Raw genomic sequence first — 26,770 nt, 5'->3', positions numbered from 1 at the left:
AAAGGCTAGTTTCCAGGCCTTTTGCGTAGGTTTTAAGTGGTCATTGGTCTAGAGATTTTAGCTTGACCTGGCAACCCTGACCCTGATAGGCGAGGACTCGCTGAGGCGCACAATGCACATTGACAAGGGTTGTCTCACAGATCTTTACATTTCATATTTGTTTCCAAATGAAAGGTCGTTAGAGAATCGTTCTATTTTGTTTGTACTTGAAGACTGGTTACGATATTTGGTTTAACCGGAAATATCGGCAAATAATTCAACTTCCCCGGACACAAGTGGATTACACTGTGGGCCGCTGAAGGAGTTATCCTGCCAGGGGCTTGGTCGATACCCTCCTTGATGGAACTCAAGACCGCGGCTTCAGTAGGGCCTTGAATAATTTAGTTTTTAATGGTTCTGGAGCAAAAACAAATGAGTGTAGGGAGAGACATCGATAACACACGAATAGTGGGTGACTAAACAGTCACAATATAACGTCAGATTTAGTGTATAAAAAAAGGTACAGTTTGGATTAGCTAGGTATCTACATTAGCTCGCTACCCAACTACGGCTAGCTAGCTACGTCTTTCTTTGATAATTCAACCATTCGTATTGGGCCCATCGTCAGGCTGGAGAAAATGTTCGCTTTTACTGTCAGCTCCAGGGTAACAGCTAGTTGTGGATTTTGTGCTAATCAATACTTTGGAAGGTATTTTAAATAATGTTTTTATTTACTATAACGTTGTCTACTCCGTGATAATTAGCTACATTGCGTTTGCAATAAACTGGCTAGACAATTATTTAACTAGCTAGCTAATACTAGCATAATAAAGCACTTGAATACATTTAACGTTAGCTAGGTAGCAACTACCAAGTGAACATAATTCTTATGTATGGCTAAAGTTGGCTACAGAAACAGTTAATCAAACTGTTTAACTAAAATGCTTGGAATACTTGTGGATGCACTAAATGAGCTAGCTATATAGATGCTTTAAATTGGCAACAAATGATCTTGCTCTGGTGATTTGGCCGTGGCAGGTAGCTAATGTTATCGTTCGTTAGCTAGTTATCATTGGCTAATGTGCGATTTGGCTAGTTAACTAGGTTAGCTAATTTGTCAGCTCGTGCCGAAATTGTAATTAAAACGAGATGGGGTGTATTTACATTGTAGCAATACCTCAGTAAATGTAACATTCGTATAAAATAGGCGTTTTTAGTGAATAACAACAAGCAAGTTAAGTTGGACAGCTAACTAGCGTTAGTCCTTTTTATTTACATACGCATATTTGGTTGTTGGTTTGCCAGCTAGCCTTCTTTGAGACTGCGAATTAGCCATGTATTGACAGCTTAACTTGGATATACTTCTGCTGAGCACACTAGCTAATACCACCAATTCTGGAAATAAAGATTTAATCTTCGTGAATTGACATGACAGTCAAATTTAGCCGAGAGAAAGGCACAGATGCCATTCTGTCCGCAAAAGACACTAGTTAAATAGACTAACGTTACTTTTAACGCCATTTTAAACAGGGGCTCCGGTGTGGGCCTTTGTGGTGGTGTTTAACTTTTGGCTAAGGAAAGTGCCTTCGACTGGGACGGATTTTTAAAAGTGCCTTAGGTCAGACTGGGACTGGTGCTGTTTGTTTTGACATGGAAGGTCCGAGTCAAAGCAGTGGGTTCAGACAGAGCCGACGCTCCCGTTCTCAACGAGACAGAGAGCGGCGCAGGAGAAGAGTAGACCTTGCTGAGCAGCGGGCCACATCGCCCTCCTCGGGCTCGGAAAAGGAGCTTTGCGGGCCAGGATCTGTACTCGTTCCTGGAGGTAGAGAATGTCGACCCGGGTTTGCCGGCCCCAGACACAGGCCTCCTCGTCGGAGGAAGCGCAAGTCGGTGTACTGTGAGGAGGACATCATCGATGGCTTCTCAATTGCCAGCTTCAACAGCTTTGAGGCCCTGGAGGTAAGTCTGTGTATTTCCTTATGTGAGCACAATCCTACCCTACAACAATACTCAGATAGGATGGACTTCAACTGTATCTAAATAACATTTGTCAATGGTCTCCACAGATGTGAATTGTCCTCCCTCAATCTCTACTTTAAACCCCCTAGAGTCGATTCCTGTGGCCCTGCATACATCTAATTAGCATAATAAAAACTACAATTAAAATTCAGTTTAAGTTAAAGATATGTTTTTTTTGCATTGGAAGCATTCTCAATCAACCGCATCTGCCGATGTTACACTTCCGCATCTGTGGTGAAGGTTGGCAGAAGTAGAGTGTGTTGTCAGGCCATGAGACATCCTGAAAATCGTTGTCACGAAAACCTATCATGATCCCTCTATGGAAAGATGTGACTCACAAATCCGATGGCGTTCAAGCAAGTTGGGACTCATCTGAAGTCGGTACAGCCGATCTGCCAACTTCTGTCTGTAGCTTCCGAACAGTTTGGGCTACTGGCAACCTACATGTTGGTTGTTTTGCTCTAGGACACTCACAAGACTCATCTGAAGGTCCCCTTACCAGTTAAAAAAAACGAATGGAAGTATATATGGAGATTGTTTACTGCCAAAAATAAGGGGTCAAATCTTTTAAAATACTTTCCTGATCTTATCTCTCAGATATAAGACACACTTCAGAACAAACTTCATTTTATAATAAAAAAAAAAAAGATCTGTTTGTCCATGTAGTGAATCTGTTATTCAATGTGTTTGTATGGGCTAATAGCAGTTCATCCAATTGCTTCTTGTAATCTTAACATTTGGTACATAATAACAGCACAATTGCCAGAAATTAGCCTAACATTCATTTTTTTTAATGTTCATCCAAGTTTTTCTTGCTCAGAGATTTCGAGATCCTCTGTCCAACTTTCAAAACTCAAACTCTCCTGTCGGAGATATCTATAGTTATGCACATGCACAAAGGAGACTTATTTAACCAATAAGGCACGAGCGGGTGTGGTATAAGGCCAATATACCACGGCTAAGGTGCCTTATTGCTATTTATAAACTGTTTACAACGTAATTAGAGCAGTAAAAATACCTGGGTGGTTCGAGCACTGAATGCTGATTGGCTGAAAGCTGTGGTATATCAGACCATATACAACGTGCATGACAAAACATGACTTTTTACTGTTGTAATTACATTGGTAACCAGTTTAGAATAGCAATAAGGCACCCCTGGGGTTTGCAGTATATGGCGAATATACCACTCCTAAGGGCTGTATCCAGGCACTCAGCATTGCATCATGCTTAAGAACAGCCTTTAACCGGGGTATATTGGCCATATACCATACCCCCTTGTGCAAATGATCTGGCAAGTTTAATAAGGGTGAATTATCTTTTCTCTTGCCACATTCAAATGTACTTTTCCACGTCATGTCATAGCTTGCAATGGTAAGGCTAAATTCAAATTATCATAGCTAAATGATCCTTGTTATGACCTTAAAATAATTCCATATATAGTGCATTCAGATCCATTTACTTTTTTTCACACGTTGCTACGTTACATCCTTATTCTAAAATGTATGATTTTTTTTTCATCCATCTACAAACAATACCATAATGACAAAGTAAAAACTGTTTTTTAAAAACATTTTTGCAAATGTGTAAAATGTTTTTATTTACATAAGTATTCAGACCCTTTTGCTATAAGACTCGAAATTGCATCCTGTTTCCATTGATCATACTTGAACCACCAAGACTCTTCCTAGAGCTGGCCGCCCAGCCAAACTGAGCAATCGGGGGAGAAAGGCCTTCCTCAGGGAGGTGACAAAGAACCTGATGGTCACTCTGACAGAGTTCTTCTGTGGAGATGGGAGAACCTTCCAGAAGGACAACCATCTCTGCAGCACTCTACCAATCAGCCCTTTATGGTAGAGTGGCCAGATGGAAGCCACTCCTCAGTAAAATGCACATGACAGCCCGTTTGGAATTTGCCAAAAGGCAGCTAAAGACTCTCAGACCATGAGAAACCTGATTCTCTTGTCTGATGAAACCAAGATTAAACTCTTCGGCCTGAATGCCAGGCATTCAGCCAGCTACCGCTCATCACCTGGCCAATACCATCCCTACAGTGAAGCGTGAGCTTGGACTTTAACAGAGCTTGAGAGGATCTGCAGAGAAGAACAGGAGAAACTCCCAGATACAGGTGTGCCAAGCTTGTAGCGACATACCCAAGAAGATTCGAGGCTGTAATCGCTGCCAAAGGTGCTTCAACCAAGTACTGAGTAAAGGGTCTGAATACTTGTGTTATTCACATTTTTAATACATTTGCAAATATGTCTCCACCTGTTTTTGCTTTGTCGTTATGGGGTATTGTGAGTAGATTGCGGGAAATCCATTTTAGACTAAGGCTGTAACGTAACAAAATGTGCAAAAAGTCAAGGGGTCTGAATACTTTCCGATTGCACTGTAGCTTAGACAGGGCTTAGACTGTAGAGGCTTAAAAGGACAAGTCCCACCTTGGAACTATTTTGGTAGTCTCCTCACACCTCCAGGTGTGAATCAGTTGTAGATCGAGTTTCCAAAAATTCATAGTTCATTTACACCTTGTACACTTAGGTGAAGCAATCGGATCAACAACCACAATGAAAGAAATCAGATGCAATGATATTCTATGATGCGTTTCTTAACAACCTTAATTATTTGTCGATTACAAATAGGCTATGTTTATTAATCTGCTCGTCATTAGACCAACAATTCTTGTTGACTTGAAACGCCACACAATGCAGAATTTCAGGATTAGAATGTGATATGGCATGCTCTGAGGCGTTCAATGGCACCAATCCAGTATCCATGCACTGACCCATATGTCGACAGATCCTTCAAAGTGTAGTTTCTAAAACATGCAATGTCATTGTAACAGGAACTTATTGACCAATCTGAGTCATCTGTAGGTTCCCTTACCAGTTCAGGCATCACTGACTGCTATTCATTTCCCCCGAAACATTTCTCAGTCAAGGCTTCCTCATTTGTTTGTTTTTTTGGTCAATTTCAGTGGTAGGAATATCCTTGGTGGTTGTCAAGGCAGAACATGGGCAGCGAAAACCTGTGTGGGAAATAATGGGGAGCCAATCAACAAATTGTCATTGTTTCAGTGAACCTAATTGTTTTGTACTGCTTGTTTAACTTATTGGCGCACCCATCCCGTTAGCGGGATCATTTTCGTCAACATCCGCTGAATTGCAGAGCGCCAAATTCAAATTAAATGACTAAAAATATTATATTTTCATGAAATCACAAGTGCAATATAGCAAAATACAGCTTAGCTTGTTGTTAATCCACCTGGCGTGTCAGATTTCAAAAAAGCTTTTCGGCGAAAGCATGCCAAGCGTTTATGTAAGGACATCTCTCTCAGCAGACAAAACATTACAAACAGCTAGCAGCCAAGTAGATTGGTCACGAAAGTCAGAAAAGCAATAAAATGAATCGCTTACCTTTGATCTTCGGATGTTTGCACTCACCAGACACCCAGTTACACAACAAATGTTCCTTTTGTTCCATAAAGATGATTTTTATATCCAAAATACCTCCATTTGGTTGGCGCGTTATGTTCAGAAATCCACAGGCTCGAGCAGTCACGACGGGGCAGATGAAAATTCCAACTAGTGTTCGTAGAAACATGTCAAACATTTTTATAATCAATCCTCAGGTTGTTTTTACAATATATGATCAATAATGTTTCAACCGGACGATAGTTTCTTCAATAGGACAGAGAGAGAAAATGTCTGCTCCACTCTGTTGGCGCATGCAAAACGCTGCTGGCACTCAGCCATCCACTGACGTGCTAATTTTTCTGAATAAAAGCCTGAAACGGTCTAAACACTGTTCACACCATGTGGAAGCCATAGGAAAAGGAATCTGGTTGATATCCCTTTAAATGGAGAGAATGCGTGCAATGGAACAGAGCTTTCAGGAAAAACAGCACTTCCTAGTTGGATTTTCCTCAGGTTTTCGCCTGCAATATCAGTTCTGTTATACTCCGAGACAATATTTTGACAGTTTTGGAAACTTGAGTGCTTTCTATCCTAATCTGACAAGTATATGCATATTCTAGATTCTGGGCCTGAGAAATAGGCAGTTTCATTTGGGTACGTTTTTCGTCCAAACGTCAAAATACTGCCCCCTACACTCAACAAGTTAACACTGGGATGCATCTTCTCTCCAGATGGACTGCTCCATGAAGCCTACCCAGCGTGCCGCCATGCTCATGGGAAGGGGGAGCAAGAGGAAGAGGGGCCCGGAGGAGAATGGTAAAAGGCCCCTCTCAGAGCCCGAGGAAGGGGCCCCACCTAGCTTCTCCCGCAGCTGTTGGAAGAAGAGAAAGATTGAGGTAAAGGTGCACCGCATGAGATACACAGGTGTTATATGTAGTTGTCATGTCACATTTGGGTTTGAAAGTAGCTTATTTAAAGGCAGCATTTGCATGTCTGGTCTGGATCCTGTTGGTCTTGTTTGTGGGAACTAGCTGGCCGAGCTCAAATATTCAGACTGAAGTCATCAACTTGTAATGGCCTAGAGGCCTAGTGAGAGCATTAGCTGGCTACACACACTTGTTGTTGAAGAGTAAAACTTACTAGTGACATCTTTTTATCACCCTGATGGCTGAGCTTGTGATGAATCGATGGTGATTTATTAACTCGAGGTCAGACAGACATGAGGATCATTTCAAGTTGCTAAATACCATGTTGCTGGGTAAGCTATATCTAGAGTACTGCTCTTTGAAACCAGATTTTCATGTGGTGTGCATCCCAACCTAGTGACCTTTAGCCTACACAGCAAGTGAATTTGGAAATTCAATGGTGTTGTCAACTATTTTCGTACTGAAATTAGTGATGCACTGATATTACTTTTTTTTGTTTTGTTTGAATTTCGTGGTATCCAATTGTTAAGTAGCTACTATCTTGTCTCATCGCTACAACTCCCGTACGGGCTCGGGAGAGAAGAAGGTTGAAAGTCATGCGACCTCCGATACACAACCCAACCAAGCCGCACTACTTCTTAACACATCCAACCCGGAAGCCAGCCGCACCAATGTGTCGGAGGAAACACCGTGCACCTGGCAACCTTGGTTAGCGCACACAGCGTCCGGCCCGCCGCAGGAGTTGCTGGTGCGCGATGAGACAAGGATATCCCTACCGGCCAAGCCCTCCCTAACCCGGACGACGCTAGGCCAATTGTGCGTCGCCCCACGGACCTCCCGGTCGCAGCCGGTTACGACAGAGCCTGGGCGCGAACCCAGAGTCTCTGGTGGCACAGTGTTTCCTCCGACACATTGGTGCGGCTGGCTTCCGGGTTGGATGCGCGCTGTGTTAAGAAGCAGTGCGGCTTGGTTGGGTTGTGTATCGGAATAAGCATGACTTTCAACCTTCGTCTCTCCCGAGCCACTGTGCCACCCGGGAGGCCTTGACTTTTTTGACCGATAACCAATATTTTCCTTCCCCAAAAAAACGATAACGATATTTAAAATTTGAGGTGCCTTTTAAGCATTCTAGTACAGTTAAATACACTGCTCAAAAAAATCAACACTAAAATAACACATCCTAGATCTGAATGAATGAAATATTCTTATTAAATACTTTTTTCTTTACATAGTTGAATGTGCTGACAACAATCACACAAATTATCAATGGAAATCAAATAGTGTAGTGTGTGTGGCCTCCACGTGCCTGTATGACCTCCCTACAACGTCTGGGCATGCTCCTGATGAGGTGGCTGATGGTCTCCTGAGGGATCTCCTCCCAGACCTGGACTAAAGCATCCGCCAACTCCTGGACAGTCTGTGGTGCAATGGAGCGAGACATGATATCCCAGATGCGCTCAATTGGATTCAGGTCTGGGGAACGGGTGGGCCAGTCCATAGCATCAATGCCTTCCTCTTGCAGGAACTGCTGACACACTCCAGCCACATGAGGTCTAGCATTGTCTTGCATTAGGAGGAACCCAGGGGCAACCGCACCAGCATATGGTCTCACAAGGGGTCTGAGGATCTCATCTCGGTACCTAATGGCAGTCAGGCTACCTCTGGCGAGCACATGGAGGGCTGTGCGGCCCCCCAAAGAAATGCCACCCCACACCATGACTGACCCACCGCCAAACCGGTCATGCTGGAGGATGTTGCAGGCAGCAGAACGTTCTCCACGGCGTCTCCAGACTGTCACGTCTGTCACATGTGCTCAGTGTGAACCTGCTTTCATCTGTGAAGAGCACAGGGCGCCAGTGGCGAATTTGCCAAACGTCCTGCACGGTGTTAGGCTGTAAGCACAACCCCCACCTGTGGACATCGGGCCCTCATACCACCCTCATGGAGTCTGTTTCTGACCGTTTGAGCAGACACATGTACATTTGTGGCCTGCTGGAGGTCATTTTGCAGGGCTCTGGCAGTGCTCCTCCTGCTCCTCCTTGCATAAAGGTGGAGGTAGCGGTCTTGCTGCTGGGTTGTTGCCCTCCTACGGCCTCCTCCACGTCTCCTGATGTACTGGCCTGTCTCCTGGTAGCGCCTCCATGCTCTGGACACTACGCTGACAGACACAGCAAACCTTCTTGCCACAGCTCGCATTGATGTGTCATCCTGGATGAGCTGCACTACCTGAGCCACTTGTGTGGGTTGTAAACTCCGTCTCATGCTACCACTAGAGTGAAAGAACAGCCAGCATTCAAAAGTGACCAAAACATCAGCCAGGAAGCATAGGAACTGAGAAGTGGTCTGTGGTCACCACCTGCAGAACCACTCCTTTATTGGGGGTGTCTTGCTAATTGCCTATAATTTCCACCTGTTGTCTATTCCATTTGCACAACAGCATGTGAAATGTATTGTCAAACAGTGTTGCTTCCTAAGTGGACAGTTTGATTTAACAGAAGTGTGATTGACTTGGAGTTACATTGTGTTGTTTAAGTGTTCCCTTTATTTTTTTGAGCAGTGTAGTTAAAACACACATCTCAGTGCAAGAGGCACCACTACAGTCCTTGGTTCGAATCAAGGCTGTATCACATCTGGACGTGATTTGGAGTCCCATAGGTCGGCGCACAATTGGCCCAGCCTCGCCCGTGTTTGTCTGGAGTAGGCAGTCATTGTCAATAAGAATTTGTTCTTATTAACGGACTTGCCTAGTTAAATAAAGATCACACATCAAAAAGTTATTTTGTTGGCATTTACCTAGGCCCCCATTTAAAAGTAAAATATAATCAAAACCTATTTATATCACTTACTTGCTGTGCTGTTTCATTGTTTATTTGTTCAGTCATTTCATTCTCAACCAGGATTTCTATGGAACGATGTTTGGGTCTTTGCATGTCAAAAAAGATGCACGTCAAATAACACTATTTGACGTGTCAAATAAGTTTGTCGACCAATCAGGACCTGAATATGATTTCACGTCACATAATAATTTAACGCGTTCATACATTTTTTTACGTAGTTATTACACTATCACTCGTATTTCATATGTCACAATGAGCCATCGATATGTATGCTATGATACTGGTAAAGTTGTCTCGCGCACCTACAGTGCTTGGTCATAAAAAAGCTAGCTAGCTCATGGATGCAAACAATGTTCTTCCCCAAAAACATAGCAAAACGACAATCTGTTTCAGTAGCTATAGTTAGTTAACTAGCAAACTATATAGCTAGGTGTCATCTAAAATAACCCAGTTTAAGACAGTTCTTATTTGATTAATGGTGGTCAGACCCATCTGAAGCTAGCCACAATAAGGATTAGCCACAATAGTGGACTTTGCGGTTAGCCTTCAAAATTAAAAAAGTATGTCATTGACAGTGATGCAAATGAAAACAAATAGTAGAATTGCGCCATAATTGAATAGATCATGCTAAACGAGGTTGGAGTGTTATATAAAATCAACAAAAGACAATAATTTGTTAATTTGACATCTGTAATCACACTAGATGTATTATGCTGTAGAATGGCTCACTGTATGGCTTTCACTGTACAGCCTTACCTATGGATTGTGGATCAATGACATGGGGTATCAGTCTACTCAGTGACACCCAGAGAACATTAGCATCGTAGCTCTTATTGCGGGACTCTGAAACAACTGTGAATTGAACAACATGTATTGTCAACCTATGTGTATGGAACACTATTCCTGAGGAAAAACAATACTGCATGCATGTTTTGGAGTCTAACTCTGAGGAAGACGTTGGGAAAAAATATCTTGGGTATTGAGTAGAGGTCGACTGATTTTTATGATTTTTCAACACAGATACCGATTATTGGAATACCAAAAAAGCAGATACTGATTAATTAGACAATTTTTACATGTAATAATGACAATACCAACAATACTGAATTAACACTTTTATTTTAACTTAATATAATACAGAAATAAAATCAATTTGGTCTCATAATTAATTAAACATGTTCAATTTGGTTTAAATAATGCAAAAACAGTGTTGGAGGCGAAAGTAAAAGTTACATATGTGCCATGTAATAAAAGCTAACGTTTAAGTTCCTTGCTCAGAACATGAGAACATATGAAATCTGGTGGTTCCTTTTAACATGAGTCTTCAATATTCCCAGGTAAGAAGTTTTAGGTTGTAGTTAATATAGGCATGATGACGCGTTGACTATTTCTCTCTATGCTATTTGTATTTCATATACCTTTGACTATTAGATGTTCATATAGGCACTTTAGTATTGCCAGCCTAATGTCGGGAGTTGATAGGCTTGAAGTCATAAACATCACTGTGCTTTAAGCATTAAGAGCTGCTGGCAAATGCAGTAAAGTGCTGTGTGAATGAATGCTTACAAGCCTGCTGCCGCCTACCACTGCCCAGTCAGACTGCTCTATCAAATATCAAACCATATACTTAATTATAATATAATACACACAGAAATATGAGCCTTTTGGTAATTTATATGGTAAAATCCAGATAACTAAACGTTTATTTTTTTCAGTGAAATACCGAACTTTTCCGTATTTTATCGAACGGGTGGCAAATTAATTACGGTCTTTGTTAGGAAGAAGTTGTTCTCAACGAGCCAGGCTGCCCAAACTGCTGCATATACCCGACTCTGCTTGCACTGAACGTAAGAGAAGTGACTTTCTCTAGTGAATATTGCCTGCTAACATGCATTTCTTAACTAAATATGCAGGTTTAAAAAATATATATACTTTTGTGTATTGATTTTAAGGAAGGCATTGTTTATGGTTAGCTACATTTGTGCAACGATGGTGCTTTTTTTCACAAATCCGCTTTTGTTAAATCATCACCCATTTGGCAAAGTTGAAGTAGGCTGTGATTTGATGATAAATGAACATTTATTATATCAAATCAAATGTTATTTGTCACATACACATGGTTAGCAGATGTTAATGCGAGTGTAGCGAAATGCTTGTGCTTCTAGTTCCGACAATGCAGTAATAACAAGTAATCTAACTAACAATTCCAAAACTACTGTCTTGTACACAGTGTAAGGGGATAAAGAATATGTACATAAGGATATATGAATGAGTGATGGTACAGAGCAGCATAGGCAAGATACAGTAGATGGTATCGAGTACAGTATACACATATGAGATGAGTATGTAAACAAAGTGGCATAGTTAAAGTGGCTAGTGATACATGTATTACATAAGGATACAGTCGATGATATAGAGTACAGTATATACGTATGCATATGAGATGAATAATGTAGGGTAAGTAACATTATATAAGGTAGCATTGTTTAAAGTGGCTAGTGATATATTTACATAATTTCCCATCAATTCCCATTATTAAAGTGGCTGGAGTTGAGTCAGTGTCAGTGTGTTGGCAGCAGCCACTCAATGTTAGTGGTGGCTGTTTAACAGTCTGATGGCCTTGAGATAGAAGCTGTTTTTCAGTCTCTCGGTCCCAGCTTTGATGCACCTGTACTGACCTCGCCTTCTGGATGATAGCAGGGTGAACAGGCAGTGGCTCGGGTGGTTGATGTCCTTGATGATCTTTATGGCCTTCCTGTGACATCGGGTGGTATAGGTGTCCTGGAGGGCAGGTAGTTTGCCCCCGGTGATGCGTTGTGCAGACCTCACTACCCTCTGGAGAGCCTTACGGTTGAGGGCGGAGCAGTTGCCGTACCAGGCGGTGATACAGCCCGACAGGATGCTCTCGATTGTGCATCTGTAGAAGTTTGTGAGTGCTTTTGGTGACAAGCCAAATTTCTTCAGCCTCCTGAGGTTGAAGAGGCGCTGCTGCGCCTTCTTCACAATGCTGTCTGTGTGAGTGGACCAATTCAGTTTGTCTGTGATGTGTATGCCGAGGAACTTAAAACTTGCTACCCTCTCCACTACTGTTCCATCGATGTGGATAGGGGGGTGTTCCCTCTGCTGTTTCCTGAAGTCCACAATCATCTCCTTAGTTTTGTTGACGTTGAGTGTGAGGTTATTTTCCTGACACCACACTCCGAGGGCCCTCACCTCCTCCCTGTAGGCCGTCTCGTCGTTGTTGGTAATCAAGCCTACCACTGTTGTGTCGTCCGCAAACTTGATGATTGAGTTGGAGGCGTGCGTGGCCACGCAGTCGTGGGTGAACAGGGAGTACAGGAGAGGGCTCAGAATGCACCCTTGTGGGGCCCCAGTGTTGAGGATCAGCGGGGAGGAGATGTTGTTGCCTACCCTCACCACCTGGGGGCGGCCCGTCAGGAAGTCCAGTACCCAGTTGCACAGGGCGTGGTCGAGACCCAGGGTCTCGAGCTTGATGACGAGCTTGGAGGGTACTATGGTGTTGAATGCCGAGCTGTAGTCGATGAACAGCATTCTCACATAGGTATTCCTCTTGTCCAGATGGGTTAGGGCAGTGTGCAGTGTGGTTGAGATTGCATCGTCTGTGGACCTATTTGGGCGGTAAGCAAATTGGAGTGGGTCTAGGGTGTCAGGTAGGGTGGAGGTGATATGGTCCTTGACTCGTCTCTCAAAGCACTTCATGATGACGGAAGTGAGTGCTACGGGGCGGTAGTCGTTTAGCTCAGTTACCTTAGCTTTCTTGGGAACAGGAACAATGGTGGCCCTCTTGAAGCATGTGGGAACAGCAGACTGGTATAGGGATTGATTGAATATGTCCGTAAACACACCGGCCAGCTGGTCTGCGCATGCTCTGAGGGCGCGGCTGGGGATGCCGTCTGGGCCTGCAGCCCTGCGAGGGTTAACACGTTTAAATGTCTTACTCACCTCGGCTGCAGTGAAGGAGAGACCGCATGTTTTTGTTGCAGGCCGTGTCAGTGGCACTGTATTGTCCTCAAAGCGGGCAAAAAAGTTATTTAGTCTGCCTGGGAGCAGGACATCCTGGTCCGTGACTGGGCTGGATTTCTTCCTGTAGTCCGTGATTGACTGTAGACCCTGCCACATGCCTCTTGTGTCTGAGCCGTTGAATTGAGATTCTACTTTGTCTCTGTACTGACGCTTAGCTTGTTTGATAGCCTTGCGGAGGGAATAGCTGCACTGTTTGTATTCGGTCATGTTACCAGACACCTTGCCCTGATTAAAAGCAGTGGTTCGCGCTTTCAGTTTCACGCGAATGCTGCCATCAATCCACGGTTTCTGGTTAGGGAATGTTTTAATCGTTGCTATGGGAATGCAATGCAATGCAATGCAATGCAGGACAAGCTAGTTAACTTAGTAATATCATCAACCATGTGATTGTTTTTTCTAAGATAAGTTTAATACTTGCTAGTAACTTACCTTGGCTCCTTGCAGCCACAGGTCCTTTTGATGCTGCAGTCGCGTAACAGGTGATCATCCTGCCACGCAGTCTCCTCGTGGATTGCAATGTAATAGAGGTCGACCGTTTAATCGGAATAGCCGATTAATTAGGGACGATTTCAAGTTTTCATAATCGGAAATTGGTATTTTTGGAAACCGGTTTGGCCATTTTTACACCTTTTTTTTATTTAATATTTTTTTAATTAGGCAAGTCAGTTAAGAACACATTCTTATTTTCAATGGCGCCCTAGGAACGGTGGGTTAACTGCCTCATTCAGGGGCAGAACGACAGATTTTCACCTTGTCAGCTCGGGGGATTCAATCTTGCAACCTTAGTTAACTATTCCAACGCTCTAACCACCTGCCTCTCATTGCACTCCATGAGGAGACTGCCTGTTACGCGTATGCAGTAAGCCAAGGTAAGTTGCTAGCTAGCATTAAACTTATCTTATAAAAAACAATCAATCAATCATAATCACTAGTTAACCTCTAGCGACGAGCAATCCCGTATCCGGGAGCGTAATCATAGTCTCAAGCTCATTACATAACGCAACGTTTCCTATTCATGAAAATCGCAAATGAAATAAGTATATTCCAACACAAGCTTAGCCTTTTGTTAACAACACTGTCATCTCAGATTTTCAAAATATGCTTTTCAACCAAAGCTACACAAGCATTTGTGTAAGAGTATTGATAGCCTAGCATACCATTAAGCCTAGCATTCAGCAGGCAACATTTTCACAAAAACAAGAAAAGCATTCAAATAAAATAATTTACCTTTGAAGAACTTCGGATGTTTTCAATGACGAGACTCTTAGTTAGATAGCAAATGTTCATTTTTTCCCAAAATATTATTTGTGTAGACGAAATAGCTCCGTTTTGTTCATCACGTTTGGCTAAGAAAAAGACCGGAAAATGCAGTCACGTACAACGCCAAACTTTTTTCCAAATTAGCTCCATAATATCGACAGAAACATGGCAAACGTTGTTTAGAATCAATCCTCAAGGTGTTTTTCACATATTTATTCGATAATCTATCAGTGGTGGCAGTTGGCTTCTCATCAGAAGCAAACGGAAAAATACTGCAGCTGGAGATTACGCAATAATTGCAACGGAGGACACCAAGCGGCCACCTGGTAGATGTAGTCTCTTATGGTCAATCTTCCAATGATATGCCTACAAATACGTCACAATGCTGTAGACACCTTGGGGAAAACGTGGAAAACGTAAGCTGACTCCTAGCTCATTCACAGCCATATAAGGAGTCATTGGAATGAGGCGGTTTAAAAAAATGCGGCACTTCCTGATTGGATTTGTATCTGGGTTTCGCCTGTAACATCAGTTCTGTGGCATTCACAGACAATATCTTTGCAGTTTTGGAAACGTCAGAGCGTTTTCTTTCCAAAGCTGTCAATTATATGCATAGTCGAGCATCTTTTTGTGACAAAATATCTTGTTTAAAACGGGAACGTTTTTCATCCAAAAATTAAGAGCGCCCCCTATATCGAAGAAGTTAACTACACATGGTTGATGATATTACTAGTTTATCTAGCGTGTCCTGCGTTGCATATAATCGATGCGGTGCGTATCGTTGCTCCAATGTGTACCTAACCAAGAACATCAATGCCTTTCTTAAAATCAATACATAGAAGTATATATTTTTCAACCTACATATTTAGCTAAAAGAAATCCAGGTTAGCAGGCAATATTAACCAGGTGAAATTGTCACTTCTCTTGCGTTCATTGCACGCAGAGTCAGTGTATATGCAACAGTTTGGGCTGCCTAATTTGCCAGAATTTGACATAATTATGACATAACATTGAAGGTTGTGCAATGTAACAGGAATATTTAGACTAATGGATGCCACCCCTTACATAAAATACAGAACGGTTCCGTATTTCACTGAAATAATAAACGTCTTGTTTTCGAGATAGTGTCTGGATTTGACCATATTAATGACCTTAGGCTTGTATTTCTGTGTGTTATTACATTATAACTAAGTCTATGATTTGATAGAGCAGTCTGACTGAGCGTTGGTAGGCAGCAGCAGGCTCGTAAGCATTCATTCAAACAGTATTTTTGTGCGTTTTGCCAGCAGCTCTTCGTTGTGCGTCAAGCATTGCGCTGTTTATGACTTCAAGCCTATCAACTCCCGAGATTAGGCTTGTGTAACCGATGTGAAATGGCTAGCTAGTTAGCGGGGTGCGCGCTAATAGCGTTTCAAACGTCACTCGCTCTGAGACTTGGAGTGGTTATTCCCCTTGCTCTGCATGGGTTACGCTGCTTCGAGGGTGGCTGTTGTCATTGTGTTCCTGGTTCGAGCCCAAGAGCAAGGAGAGGGACTGAAGCTATACTGTTACACTGGTAATACTATAGTGCCTATAAGAACATCCAATAGTCAAAGGTTAATGAAATACAAATGGTATAGAGAGAAATATTCCTATAATAACTACAACCTAAAACTTCTTACCTGGGAATATTGAAGACTCATGTTAAAAGGAACCACCAGCTTGCATATGTTCTCATGTTCTGAGCAAGGAACTTAAACGTTAGCTTTCTTACATGGCACATATTGTACTTTTACTTCTCCAACACTTTGTTTTTGCATTATTTAAACCAAATTGAACATGTTTCATTATTTATTTGAGGCTAAATTGATTTTGATGTATTATAAAGTGTTAAATAAGTGTTCATTCAGTATTGTTGCAATTGTCATTATTACAAAAAAAGCGTTAAACTAGACATCGGGCCGATACCGATGTTGGCATTTTTAGCGAATATCTTTCGATTCCGATATGTAAACCACATTTATTTTTCATATTATTTTTCATATTGTGCATCCCTACTATGTACATAGGGAAGCAGTCTCTAAGGTTCAGGGAAGGGTACTGGGTGGAGGCTGGCTAGTGGGGTGACTGCTTAACAGTCGATGGCCTGGAGATTGAAGCTTCCAAGACCCAGTTGCACAGGGAGGGGTACAGACCCAGGGCCCTGCGCTTAGTGATGAGCTTGGAGGGCACTGGTATTTAAGTCAGCTGTAGTCAATGAACAGCATTCTTACATAGGTATTTATCTTGTCCAGGTGGGATAGGGCAGTGCACTGGTGTTGTCTGTGGATCTGTTGGGGCGATATGTGAATTGTAGTGGGTCTAGAATGTCAAGTTGGAGGTGATATGGTCCTTAACTAGCCTCTCAAAGCACTTCATGATGACAGAAGTTTGTTCTTTGGGGCAATAGTAATTTAGTTAAATTACCTTTGTTCCTGTACCCAGGAAAGCAAGGGTGGACATCTTGAAGCAAGTGTGGGACAACAGACTGGGATATGGAGAGATTGAGTATGTCCGTAAACACTCCGGCCAGCTGGTCTGCACATGCTCTGAGAACGCGACTTGGGATGCCGTCTTGGCTGGCAGCCTTGTGAGGGTTAACACGCTTAAATGACTTACTCACGTTGGCCACGAAGAACAAGATTACACAGTCCTCGTGATCGCCTGGAGCCCGTGTCGGCGGCGCAATGTTTTGTTCGAAACAGGCGAAGGTCTTTAGTAAATCCTGGAGCAAGGCACGACTTTCCCTTTATAATTTGTGATTGGCTGTAGTCTCATGTCTGAGATGTTGAATTGTGACTCCACTTCGTCCCTGTACTGTCGTTTTGCCTCCGATTGCTTTACGGAGGTCGTAACTGGTCTGTTTGTACACGTCCATGTTCCCAATCACCTTGCCATGGTTAAATGCGGTGGTTCGCGCGTTCAGTTTTGCGCAAATGTTTTTTTGGGTTTGGATAAGTTCTAATCATCAGTGGGAACAACATCCTCTATGCACTTCCTGACGAACCTAGTCACAAAGTGAGTGTATACGTTGATACTGTTCTCAGAGTCCACCAGGAACATTTCCCAGTCCATGTGAACAATCTTAAAGCATAGATTCTGATTGGGAGAGTAGCAATGATCCATGGTCCGTGTTCCACATGTAGCATAGGAGATGCATTGATTAGTTTCGGTTGCATTTTCCTCGGATTTCCTTTAATAAAAGTCCCCAGCTACAATAAATGCGGCCTCCAATACTTTTGCAAGGCACTGTGTGTTGAAGGTGAATACCATCAATCTTACATATTAACTGTTATAATTGTTTTAGGGTGGGGGCATCCTCTTCTTGGAGACTGGCTACATCGTAAGTTTCTTTATACTTCTATCAATTACAATACATAAGATGACCACAGCTGCCTCCTATAATTGTAGTTTATGAATGTTGTGGCACACCTAAATGTTGCTTTTTATGTTATTTTAGTGTGACACAGAGAGCGAGTCAGCAGATAAGGTGGGTACTGTTTGCATCAAACGGAATACAATTATGATTGTTGGAAGAGCAGTGTTTTTCCTGCTTATTATTGGGTTTAGATTTATTTGTTTTCCTCATCTCATCCCCTAGGCCTCCGACAGTGACATGGGGCCAATATTCATTGTCAGCACAAGGAAAGGTAAAATGCAGTTCTCTTCTTCCCTATCTGTATGCCTTTGCTTTATAAATATGCTCTCGTCATTTGGTGTTTCTTTTTTTATCCCAGTATGCACTTATTTCATAATATGTGGTGTCCTTTCTTTTTTCATGTTTTTGTTTAAGTGCAGTTCTTTCTCACCCTGTAGTTTTGGAACCTATCCCTGTGAGCATGGCCTCTATGGGCAAAGGCTGCCCTACACTTCCGCTGCCAGGCCGCTGTGGCCTCTCCCGGCTGGCGGTCACCCCGCGTGTCTCTGGCCTGGAGCGCAGCCAGGAGAGGAGTCTGGAGCCGCCTTACCCTGAGCCCCTGTCTACCTCACCCTCCTTCTCCTGCCTGCCGTCCCTCTCCCCGGCCATGGTCGCACGGCCCGGACAGCTCAACGGCAGCAGCGATGGCCTTCGCCACAACGCCCACCACAACCCCAGCCCGCCGCACTCCAAACACAAGTCCTTCCTCACCTTCCCCGGACGACACCCATCCATCTACAGCATGGGCATCAACAACAGGTCAGTCACTGCCAGATCTGCCTAATAGTCAGCATTACTACTGCAGTACCAATACTACTTCTTCAACTTTTATAAAACAACTGACAACTCTTTTTGACTTGCCTGGTTAAATAAAGGAAAACATTTAAAATCAAGACTGCTGACTTAAGAAAATTTATATTTTCTAATAAACTTTTCTCTCTCCTTAGGAACGGTACATCAGTCAAGCCCCCATCCTCTTCTGCTGCTTCTTCCTCGTTGTCTATACGACCCCCAACTCCCTCTTCCAGTATGTCGATGTCCCTAATTAGAGGTCCAGGGTCATTAGCATCTCTGCGCCCCCCTTCACGTGCTGGCTCTGGTGCCATGTTCACCCCCTCCCCTGGGCTTCCTCCTCCACCTCCTCTCCTCACTTCCCACTCAGGAGCAGGTACTGTACATTTGGCACCAATGTGTATTGCTATTCACCTTTTTTCACAGCCTTAGTCAGATGTTCAGCCATAATTGCAAATCTGTGCGTTTTTTATTTACCGATCAGGTCTACTACTGGCTTAATTTGGGTTCTTGGACAGCCTACTGTCAGTGTTGTAAAATTAGTTATTTGGGCTCCATATCCACCTATTTAAAATATATTCTCTATTCCTCTCCATCTGTCCCACTACTGCAGACCAGGACCTGCTGCGCCAGGACCTGCTGCGCCAGGGCCTGAACTCTCACTTCCTGGCCTCGCAGGATCGCGAGGGCCGCCGCAGCGTACCTGGGGCTGAGCTCAACGGTGGCGGGCCAGGCCTCTCTACTCCCGGTGGTCCATCGGGGGCCAGCCCCAGCTCGGGCTCCTCAGGCCGCTCCTCCCAGGCCCAGCCCGGAATTCAGCCCCTGGCCTTCCAGTTCCACCAGCACAACCACCAGCACCAGCACACACATACGCACCAACACTTCACCCCCTTCCTGCACCCCACTCCCTCCGCACCACCGCCTCAGCACCTGGTAAGTGATTACATTCTACCCTGTCAAATTGGGTTTCACAGAGCAGCTTCTGCTTTGAAATGCCAGTGTTGTGAATTTGTCATGAATTGGCTTTTTGTGTTTTAGTTTGACAAATATGGCAAGATGGAGGGACTCTACAGAAACACTGTGAGTTTACGTTTACATGCTCCAGAATTGGTTTGGTTATACGTTGCTGTGGTGGTTGTTGAGATTAATGTGGTAGGACTTAGGCAGAATGGGGTCTGGGGAGTGTAGTTTTAACCAGCCTCTGCTTGTGTGTGTGTGTGTGGCTGATTTAGTTCTTCCCACAGTACCCTCCTCCCCCAGTGCCAGGCATCCAGCCCGTGCTTCCTCCCAATGGGCCCTTCAGCTCTCTGCAAGGAGCCTTCCAGCCTAAGGTGAGTGGTGCTTTAGCTACATAAGTCAGTGGATGATATGTCATGTCGTGTCTGGATGACAAACTGTTTGCTGTGTTTTGATGCAGCCCCTTGTCCCCCAGGGAACAAGTCCTGAGATGACAGCTCGACTGGGGGTTGTACCTCACCACCTGCAGCCCAAAGACCCCAGGGTAAGATGCACAGTATAAAATGGCCATTTTGGAATATATGATGCCTATGGTTACAACTGAAGCTTGTAGTCTAGGATTGAGCTGGGATCGATGGACAATGCACATGCCTCTAAAGGCATTATGTGCAAAGACTTGGGCCTAGTAGTCAGTGCAGGACAGTGTGAATAACAAATAGTAAAAAGAGTGGAGAATCTTAACAAACATGGTTTACTATTCTTTCTTTTGTTTAGCTAACTGATCCATTTGGGACATCGTTGAAAGTCAGTAATGTAAGCAAAGCCAGATGCTTCATCATCACTTGAATACTTCATTTTTGAAAGTATTATGATACTGTACAGCTTTTTTTCTTATTCACTTTTGGTCATGACTGCTACATTTTAAAAATATTTGACTAAATGCCCTTGCACACCGTGTCTGATTTCTTCCAACTTTTGGCACACCTACTGTGAAACTCCCTGCAACTTTCCATCATTACTCATCTCAGAATCAGAAGTAAAAAAATATATAAAAAAAGGTTTTATTCGTCCAGGAAAAATAAACTGACCCATAATATATTGGTAATTACTGACGCTTGCCTTACTAAATTGTACCCCCCCCCCACACACATATACACACACACAATTCTCATGTTGATGCCGTGCCAGATGAACATTTCATATGGCAGACATTAACACCATCGCATCTGACTCTGTGTGCAAAGGCCTTGAGTCTTACTGCAAGCAAAACAGGGTCACCGAGTCAATAATGTGTTTTTGTCTACACAGAAACCAGGGAAGTGGTGTGCTATGCATGTACGTGTGGCGTGGATGATTCTGAGACATCAGAAGAAAGTGAAGGTGGGACTTTTTTTTTTTATTAATTTTTTTACTACAATTCAATCTGATCCTGATCAATTGTGATTTTTATCAAATAAGTAGAAAGTATTTCTCATTTTAATTTGACCACTGAAGCATCTCAAACATTATCGGATGTGATCAACTCATCCCCCAAAAATAATAGATACTGGTCAAGTTGTCCATGTTTATTGAAAAAGCTATGGTCATTGCATTGACTGACCACTGTCCTCTCTCAGCTGATGCAGGCTGATCCGCACAAGCTGGACTTCCGTAACGAGATGTTGGCTCGTCTTCCGGGCTCCGGGGGCCTGGGTACACTTGGGCCCCTTGGTGGTGGTGGCCTCCCCTCTGCCCACGACCTTAACCGACCTGCCAGCCTCTTTACAGCCACTGGTGGGTGCTTGTTTTGTGTAGCAAGATATGTTTGAAGAACATATGGGGCGGCAGGGTAGCCTAGTGGTTAGAGTGTTGGACTAGTAACCGGAAGGTTGTGAGTTCAAACCCCCGAGCTGACAAGGTACAAATCTGTCGTTCTGCCCCTGAACAGGCAGTTAACCCACTGTTCCCAGGCCGTCATTGAAAATAAGAATTTGTTCTTAACTGACTTGCCTGGTTAAATAAAGGTTAAATAAAATAAAAAAATAAAAAACATGCTGCAATTGTATTCACCATAAGGATAAAACTATGGGCTTTTTCAAAACCTCAGGCACAGAGGAAAGATTCCTTGACATTGCAAATAGTTAGTCAATTATTTATCATTTTTAGTCTAATTTTGTCCCCCCCCATCAACGCTCCACCTCTTTCCTCACTCCAACTGCGCTCTTGGGTAAACAACTGTTTCAAAGGGCGCATCTGTACCACTTGCACCCTCAGTAAACACTTCTCGTTTTGATTCACCCACTCAAGGAACTGATTTGCCTACTCACAGGTCACTAAAACACCTTATTAGCCAAGATATTACATTTAAAGCGTACTAACTCTTCAGCATGTGACTCTAATAGGCCCCAGTGGGTCTGAACACTAGTAGTGAATATTGCCAGAGGTCTTATGCTGTAAGGCTTGTGTCCGCGCATCAGTCCAGATGTTTATATACTTGTGTTGCAGATCCGTACGGCCGCTCACCTCCGTTCACCCCTCTCGGAGCCCTGGGCTCTGGTGCCTTTGGGGGACTTGGCAGCCCTACGCTGGGTGAGTCACCATTTCTCTTCCTCAAAAAAGATGCATAGTTTGTCTTTACTCCTTTGTCCTTACTCTCCACTAAAATGACTAACTTTATTCTGTCTCCAGCTAACAGCTCTGTGTTTGGCCACAAGGAGCCTCCTGCCGTCGGGGGCTTACCCAACCCTCATGACCCATGGAACCGACTGCACGGTGGGCCTCCCCCCTTGGCTGGCCCCAGTTGGGCCAAGGGGGCTGAGAAGAGGGACGAGCGTGACACAGGGAAGGACATTATTCACATCAAAGATGAGAAAGACAGGTGAGACACAACAGCCTCGACTCTAGTTTATCGACTTAGTTCCTAAATTTGCTGTTTGCACTCTTGACTTATCTTTCTATAATATTTTTCTGTCTGATTCTGTTCTGTTCATTACTCTTAACAATTTCAATACTGGAATTGATTTGAATGCTGAATTTGCATACCTCTCCCCAACCATCCTCTATTTTCTTTTCAGAGACAATATGCTATATGGTCGTCAACCTGTGCGGATGTCTCCAGTGGCCCCGGCCCTCACTCTCCAGCAGCACCGCGGCAGCACCCCTGTCTCCCACATCAACGGGCACGGGGGCCCTCTGGGAGGCCCCAGCAGTCTCACTGAGGATCTGACACGCAGAGATGGAGACAAAAGGCTGCTCCTCTCGGTCTCCTCCAGGCCACCTCCTCTAGGCCCTTCATCCTCAGCAGCTGCAACAGACAGAGACAGACCTCGCTCCTCCTCTTCCTCTGTGCTGACGACTCCACCGCCCTCTGGACTCGGCGCCCCCTCCCCCTTGGATCTGTACCCCCGTCAGCAGCCCGCAGCGCTGCACAGCCTACACAGCGAACCCTCTCACTCATCACAGAGAGAGGGAGGCCCCCCTGCCTCATCCTGTTCCTCAGCCACGGTCACCTCTCTGTCCCAGGGTAAGAAGCCTGACCGAACCAACACCCCGGTGCCCAAGCCTCCCCCAGTCAAGGTCAAGGAGGAAAGGAAGGAGGAACCAGAGCTCGTGCCAATCTCCTTGCCGCCGCCTCTGCCCCCCAACTACGACAGGCCCAACAGCCGCCCTCACCACCGCTCCGCCACCCCCTCTTCTCTCTCTCTGACTTCCACGTCCGGAGTGCCCCTACCTCCTCCGACCCCGCACAACCCTCATCATCATCTCTCCCTCCTGGAGCGCTCTCGAGCGCAGGCTGCCATTGAGGCCTATCTGGGGAGCACACAAGGGGGTGGGGGGATAGTAGTGGGTCCAGGGGGGGAGAGGTTCTCCACCCACCCCCATGGCCCACCCCAGGGGCACGGCCAGCACCCCCACAGCTTCCAATGGGACCCATGGAGGGAGCTGGCTGCCCAACAGCAGCAGCAGCAACGCCGAGAGGCCATGGCCCTGCGTTCGGACCCCCACCTGGCGCTGCGCTCTGACCCCCACCTGGCCCGGCTGCTCCAGGCCCAGCACGCCCAGCGCTTCCTGGAGGCCGAGAGGGCGGCAGCCTTGGCAGCAGCTGTGGCTGCCAACAACCCTCACCACCACCCTCCTACCTCTACCTCCTCGGTCCGCCAGGAGTTTGGCCTGATGGCCCACCACTTTGACCGCCCTCCTCAGCTGGGGCCCCCAGGTGGCGGCCTCATGGATGAGCAGCAGCGCGCCCAGATCCTAAGGGAAGACTTTGAAAGGGCACGCTACTTCGGGATGCACGCTCACCCGCACCTCTCGGGCTCCCACCACCCACCGGGTTCTCACGCAGCCCACCTGGAGCAGCTGCACGCCGGGATGCTCTCCCACTCACATCTCCATCAGCCTGGAGCCTCCAACTCTTCGCCCCACCACCCCAGCCTCTACTCCCGCCTGGGGCCTCTCCACACTCACCACGTGCCCAATGGCATCCTTGCCAAGACCCCTGCTGGCCTGGTGGGGGCACTGTCCGTAGGCGCCCCCCCTCCACTCATTCCATCTGTGACAAGCAGGTCTTCCACCCCGACTCGTAGACTGGGTGGGCCGGGGGACTTGGCACTGTACAGCTCTCACAAAGAAGGCGAGTCCAGATAGTACAGGAACACACCGTAGGAGTAGTAGGGAAATGTCAGGATTACTGTGCTGCTCTCACTGTTTCCTGTAAGATGGAACACCTTTTAGGAACTACAACACACACAGCTTACTCAGGCTCTAGACCAATCACGGTCTCAGCTCCCCCAAATGGTGTTGCTGGTTGATTGGGTCGAAGGCGGTGAAGGGAAGGGATACGGAGATTTGTCAGGGTGACTCAGTACATTTATCCACAATGGTTCTATCAGTGCAATTTTAAGGTACATGGTTTATGTGCATCCTGGTGTGTTATTTTAAGGTTGTTTTTTTTCCATTTGAGAAATCTATAAAATGATAGCTGTATGAAGAGGCGGAGGCTTTTCCAATTGAATATGATCAGGTTTGAAGCAGGCTTTTTCAGGTTGGGTAAGATGAACTCCTAGAGAGATGTGCATATTTTGTACATGTGAATGGTTCATCCTCTCATTCTAAGTAATGAGATCTATAAATCCCTTTGCATAAATCAAACATGTTGGGCTGTTTTCTGGATGAGAGCTGAAGAATTATGGTAGTACATAGTGCTGGGACGATACCAAGGGGCAAAATATTTTTCCATGGCAAAAATTAAAACACACAGCAGACAACTCTTTGGTCTGTTAAAAACCTGCCATGTGTAAAATATTGTGTGCTATAGCTTGGAGATAATTTTTTTACTCTGGATAACAACAATGTTTGTTTCCAACATTTAGGGCTATTTGTCTAAAGTTTAATCCGCTTCGTGTTTTGTTTTCTTGCCACGATACTAACGAGTATCGTGACACTGGTATCGTCCTGGCTCTAGTAGTATATTTCTATGGTTTTATTTTTTTTGTGTCCTCTTTTATTGTGAAAAGACTGTAGATTACCGATGAAACTTCTAAAGATTCTAAATCGATAAAGAACCATAGGCTTCTGTACTTCGGTTCTCCGCTCCTCACAAAAAATGACCCCGCTACCCTCAACTTCACCACTCCTCTGTGCTCTATGAACCTCTGTTCCAGCTCTTGTATTTAAAAGAATGATGTTATGAACTATGCGGCCAAGGTGGACAATGTCTAAAACTGAAACTTTCCCATTCACATTTCTGACTCGACATTATGAGCAGGACCAGTAGTCTAGTGAAATTGCCTTTGTAATTATTATTATTGTTAACATTAATTATCTTCTATAATGATAATAAATATATTCACTGTTTTTTATGTTATTTGTCATTGTTTTCAGGTATCACGAATGCACTCCCCTGTTAGTAACAAATTAAAGTTGTTCCAGATCAGGCAGTAAAAGTTTTGTATGACTGAGAAAGGAAATGCTTGTGAACGTGAGTAAGACACAACCATAAAAACCTCTGGCCTCTTCATGGATCAGATCTTTGAATACACTGAGAGGGAGCTTTGTGTTTGTTGTCGCATCACATTTTGGACTCTGAACGCCTGCCGGCAAGTCATTTTCACAGGGATGTTCCATGAGCAGATAAATTATGTACGTGGAAAAATGGGACATCTACTGGACGACTGAGAAAAGAATCCGTAGACTTGTGCGTACTACACATGACTGGACTGAGAGGAGGAAAATACATTTGGGTCGATTATTTTAAGACCATTTTATACCTTTCAAACCCCTTCTAGAGACCACAAAGATGAATTATTAAATGAATTGTTGGTTACTTGATTGTGTGGGTCTTGTTTGTTTTGGTGCCTAAAAGAGTTCAGCCACTTTATTTTATTTAACGAGGCAAGTCAGTTAAGAACAAATTCTTATTTACAGTGATGGCTTAGAAACAGTGGGTTAACTGCCTTGTTCAGGGTCAGAATGGCAGATTTTTACCTTGTCAGCTCGGGGATTCAAACTAGCAACCTTTCGGTTACTGGCCCAACGCTCTAACCACTAGGCTGCTACATGCTGCCCCCTGACCACATATACTTAGACGTGGTCATATTGTTATTCTTCATGCTTTCCAGACAATGTTTATTTGGAGAGAGCATACAGTGTGGATCTCCAACTCTGACCTTGGAGTGCAGGACTTTGTTCCATCCCAGCATTAACACCTTAAGTAGTGAATGGTGGGCAACCACCTAGTTCAATTGCAACATCCTGATCCCTCTGTACAATGACTCTTTTACAATAGCTAAACTGTTCTGTGACCACTGAACAAGTAATGGTAATTAACTTGCCCTGTCAGAGATACTGATATGACAATGGTGTAGTACTCATTGACACCTGTTTCACAACGCTTTATCTATTATCTAGTAATAGCATGATATTTGGATTTAGTGTGCTATTGAAAGGTTGTTTTTTTGCATATTGAGTCCACTTGGGTTAAGTAGAAACCACAAATACACCACAAATAGGTGCCGGAGTAAGAATTGTAAGCTTTTCTATGGAAAGAGAAACATTTGCAATAACCAGGTATATTAATTAAATCCTAGTGGAGTACATTGAATAAAAATAAAATCTACCAGATAATAG

At 44.3% G+C, this 26,770-nt stretch overlaps 1 protein-coding gene across 4 annotated transcripts; it reads left to right on the top strand.

Moving 5' to 3' along the window:
* Positions 1-25,967, top strand: LOC110499139 (autism susceptibility gene 2 protein homolog). Of its 4 annotated transcripts, none has more exons than XM_021576071.2 (17): positions 1-1,938; positions 6,143-6,307; positions 17,804-17,839; positions 17,957-17,986; positions 18,098-18,146; positions 18,313-18,673; positions 18,862-19,082; positions 19,320-19,639; positions 19,745-19,786; positions 19,939-20,037; positions 20,139-20,207; positions 20,438-20,476; positions 20,972-21,043; positions 21,280-21,436; positions 22,148-22,231; positions 22,331-22,520; positions 22,717-25,967. In XM_021576071.2, the coding sequence occupies exons 1-17, from the start codon at positions 1,630-1,632 to the stop codon at positions 24,287-24,289; spliced, it is 3,816 nt and encodes a 1,271-aa protein (XP_021431746.2). In that variant the 5' UTR covers positions 1-1,629; the 3' UTR covers positions 24,290-25,967. The 4 variants fall into 4 exon arrangements, with proteins under 4 accessions (XP_021431746.2, XP_021431743.2, XP_036811835.1 ...); XM_021576068.2 differs by having other exon boundaries at positions 20,124-20,207; XM_036955940.1 differs by lacking the exon at positions 20,438-20,476.
* The last annotated feature ends 803 nt before the right edge of the window (positions 25,968-26,770 follow it).

The sequence above is a fragment of the Oncorhynchus mykiss genome, chromosome 20, assembly GCF_013265735.2.
Source record: "Oncorhynchus mykiss isolate Arlee chromosome 20, USDA_OmykA_1.1, whole genome shotgun sequence".
Lineage (NCBI taxonomy): Eukaryota > Metazoa > Chordata > Actinopteri > Salmoniformes > Salmonidae > Oncorhynchus > Oncorhynchus mykiss.
The sequence above is the reverse complement of the archived record's forward strand: the minus strand, read 5'-3'. Positions and strand labels throughout refer to the sequence as shown.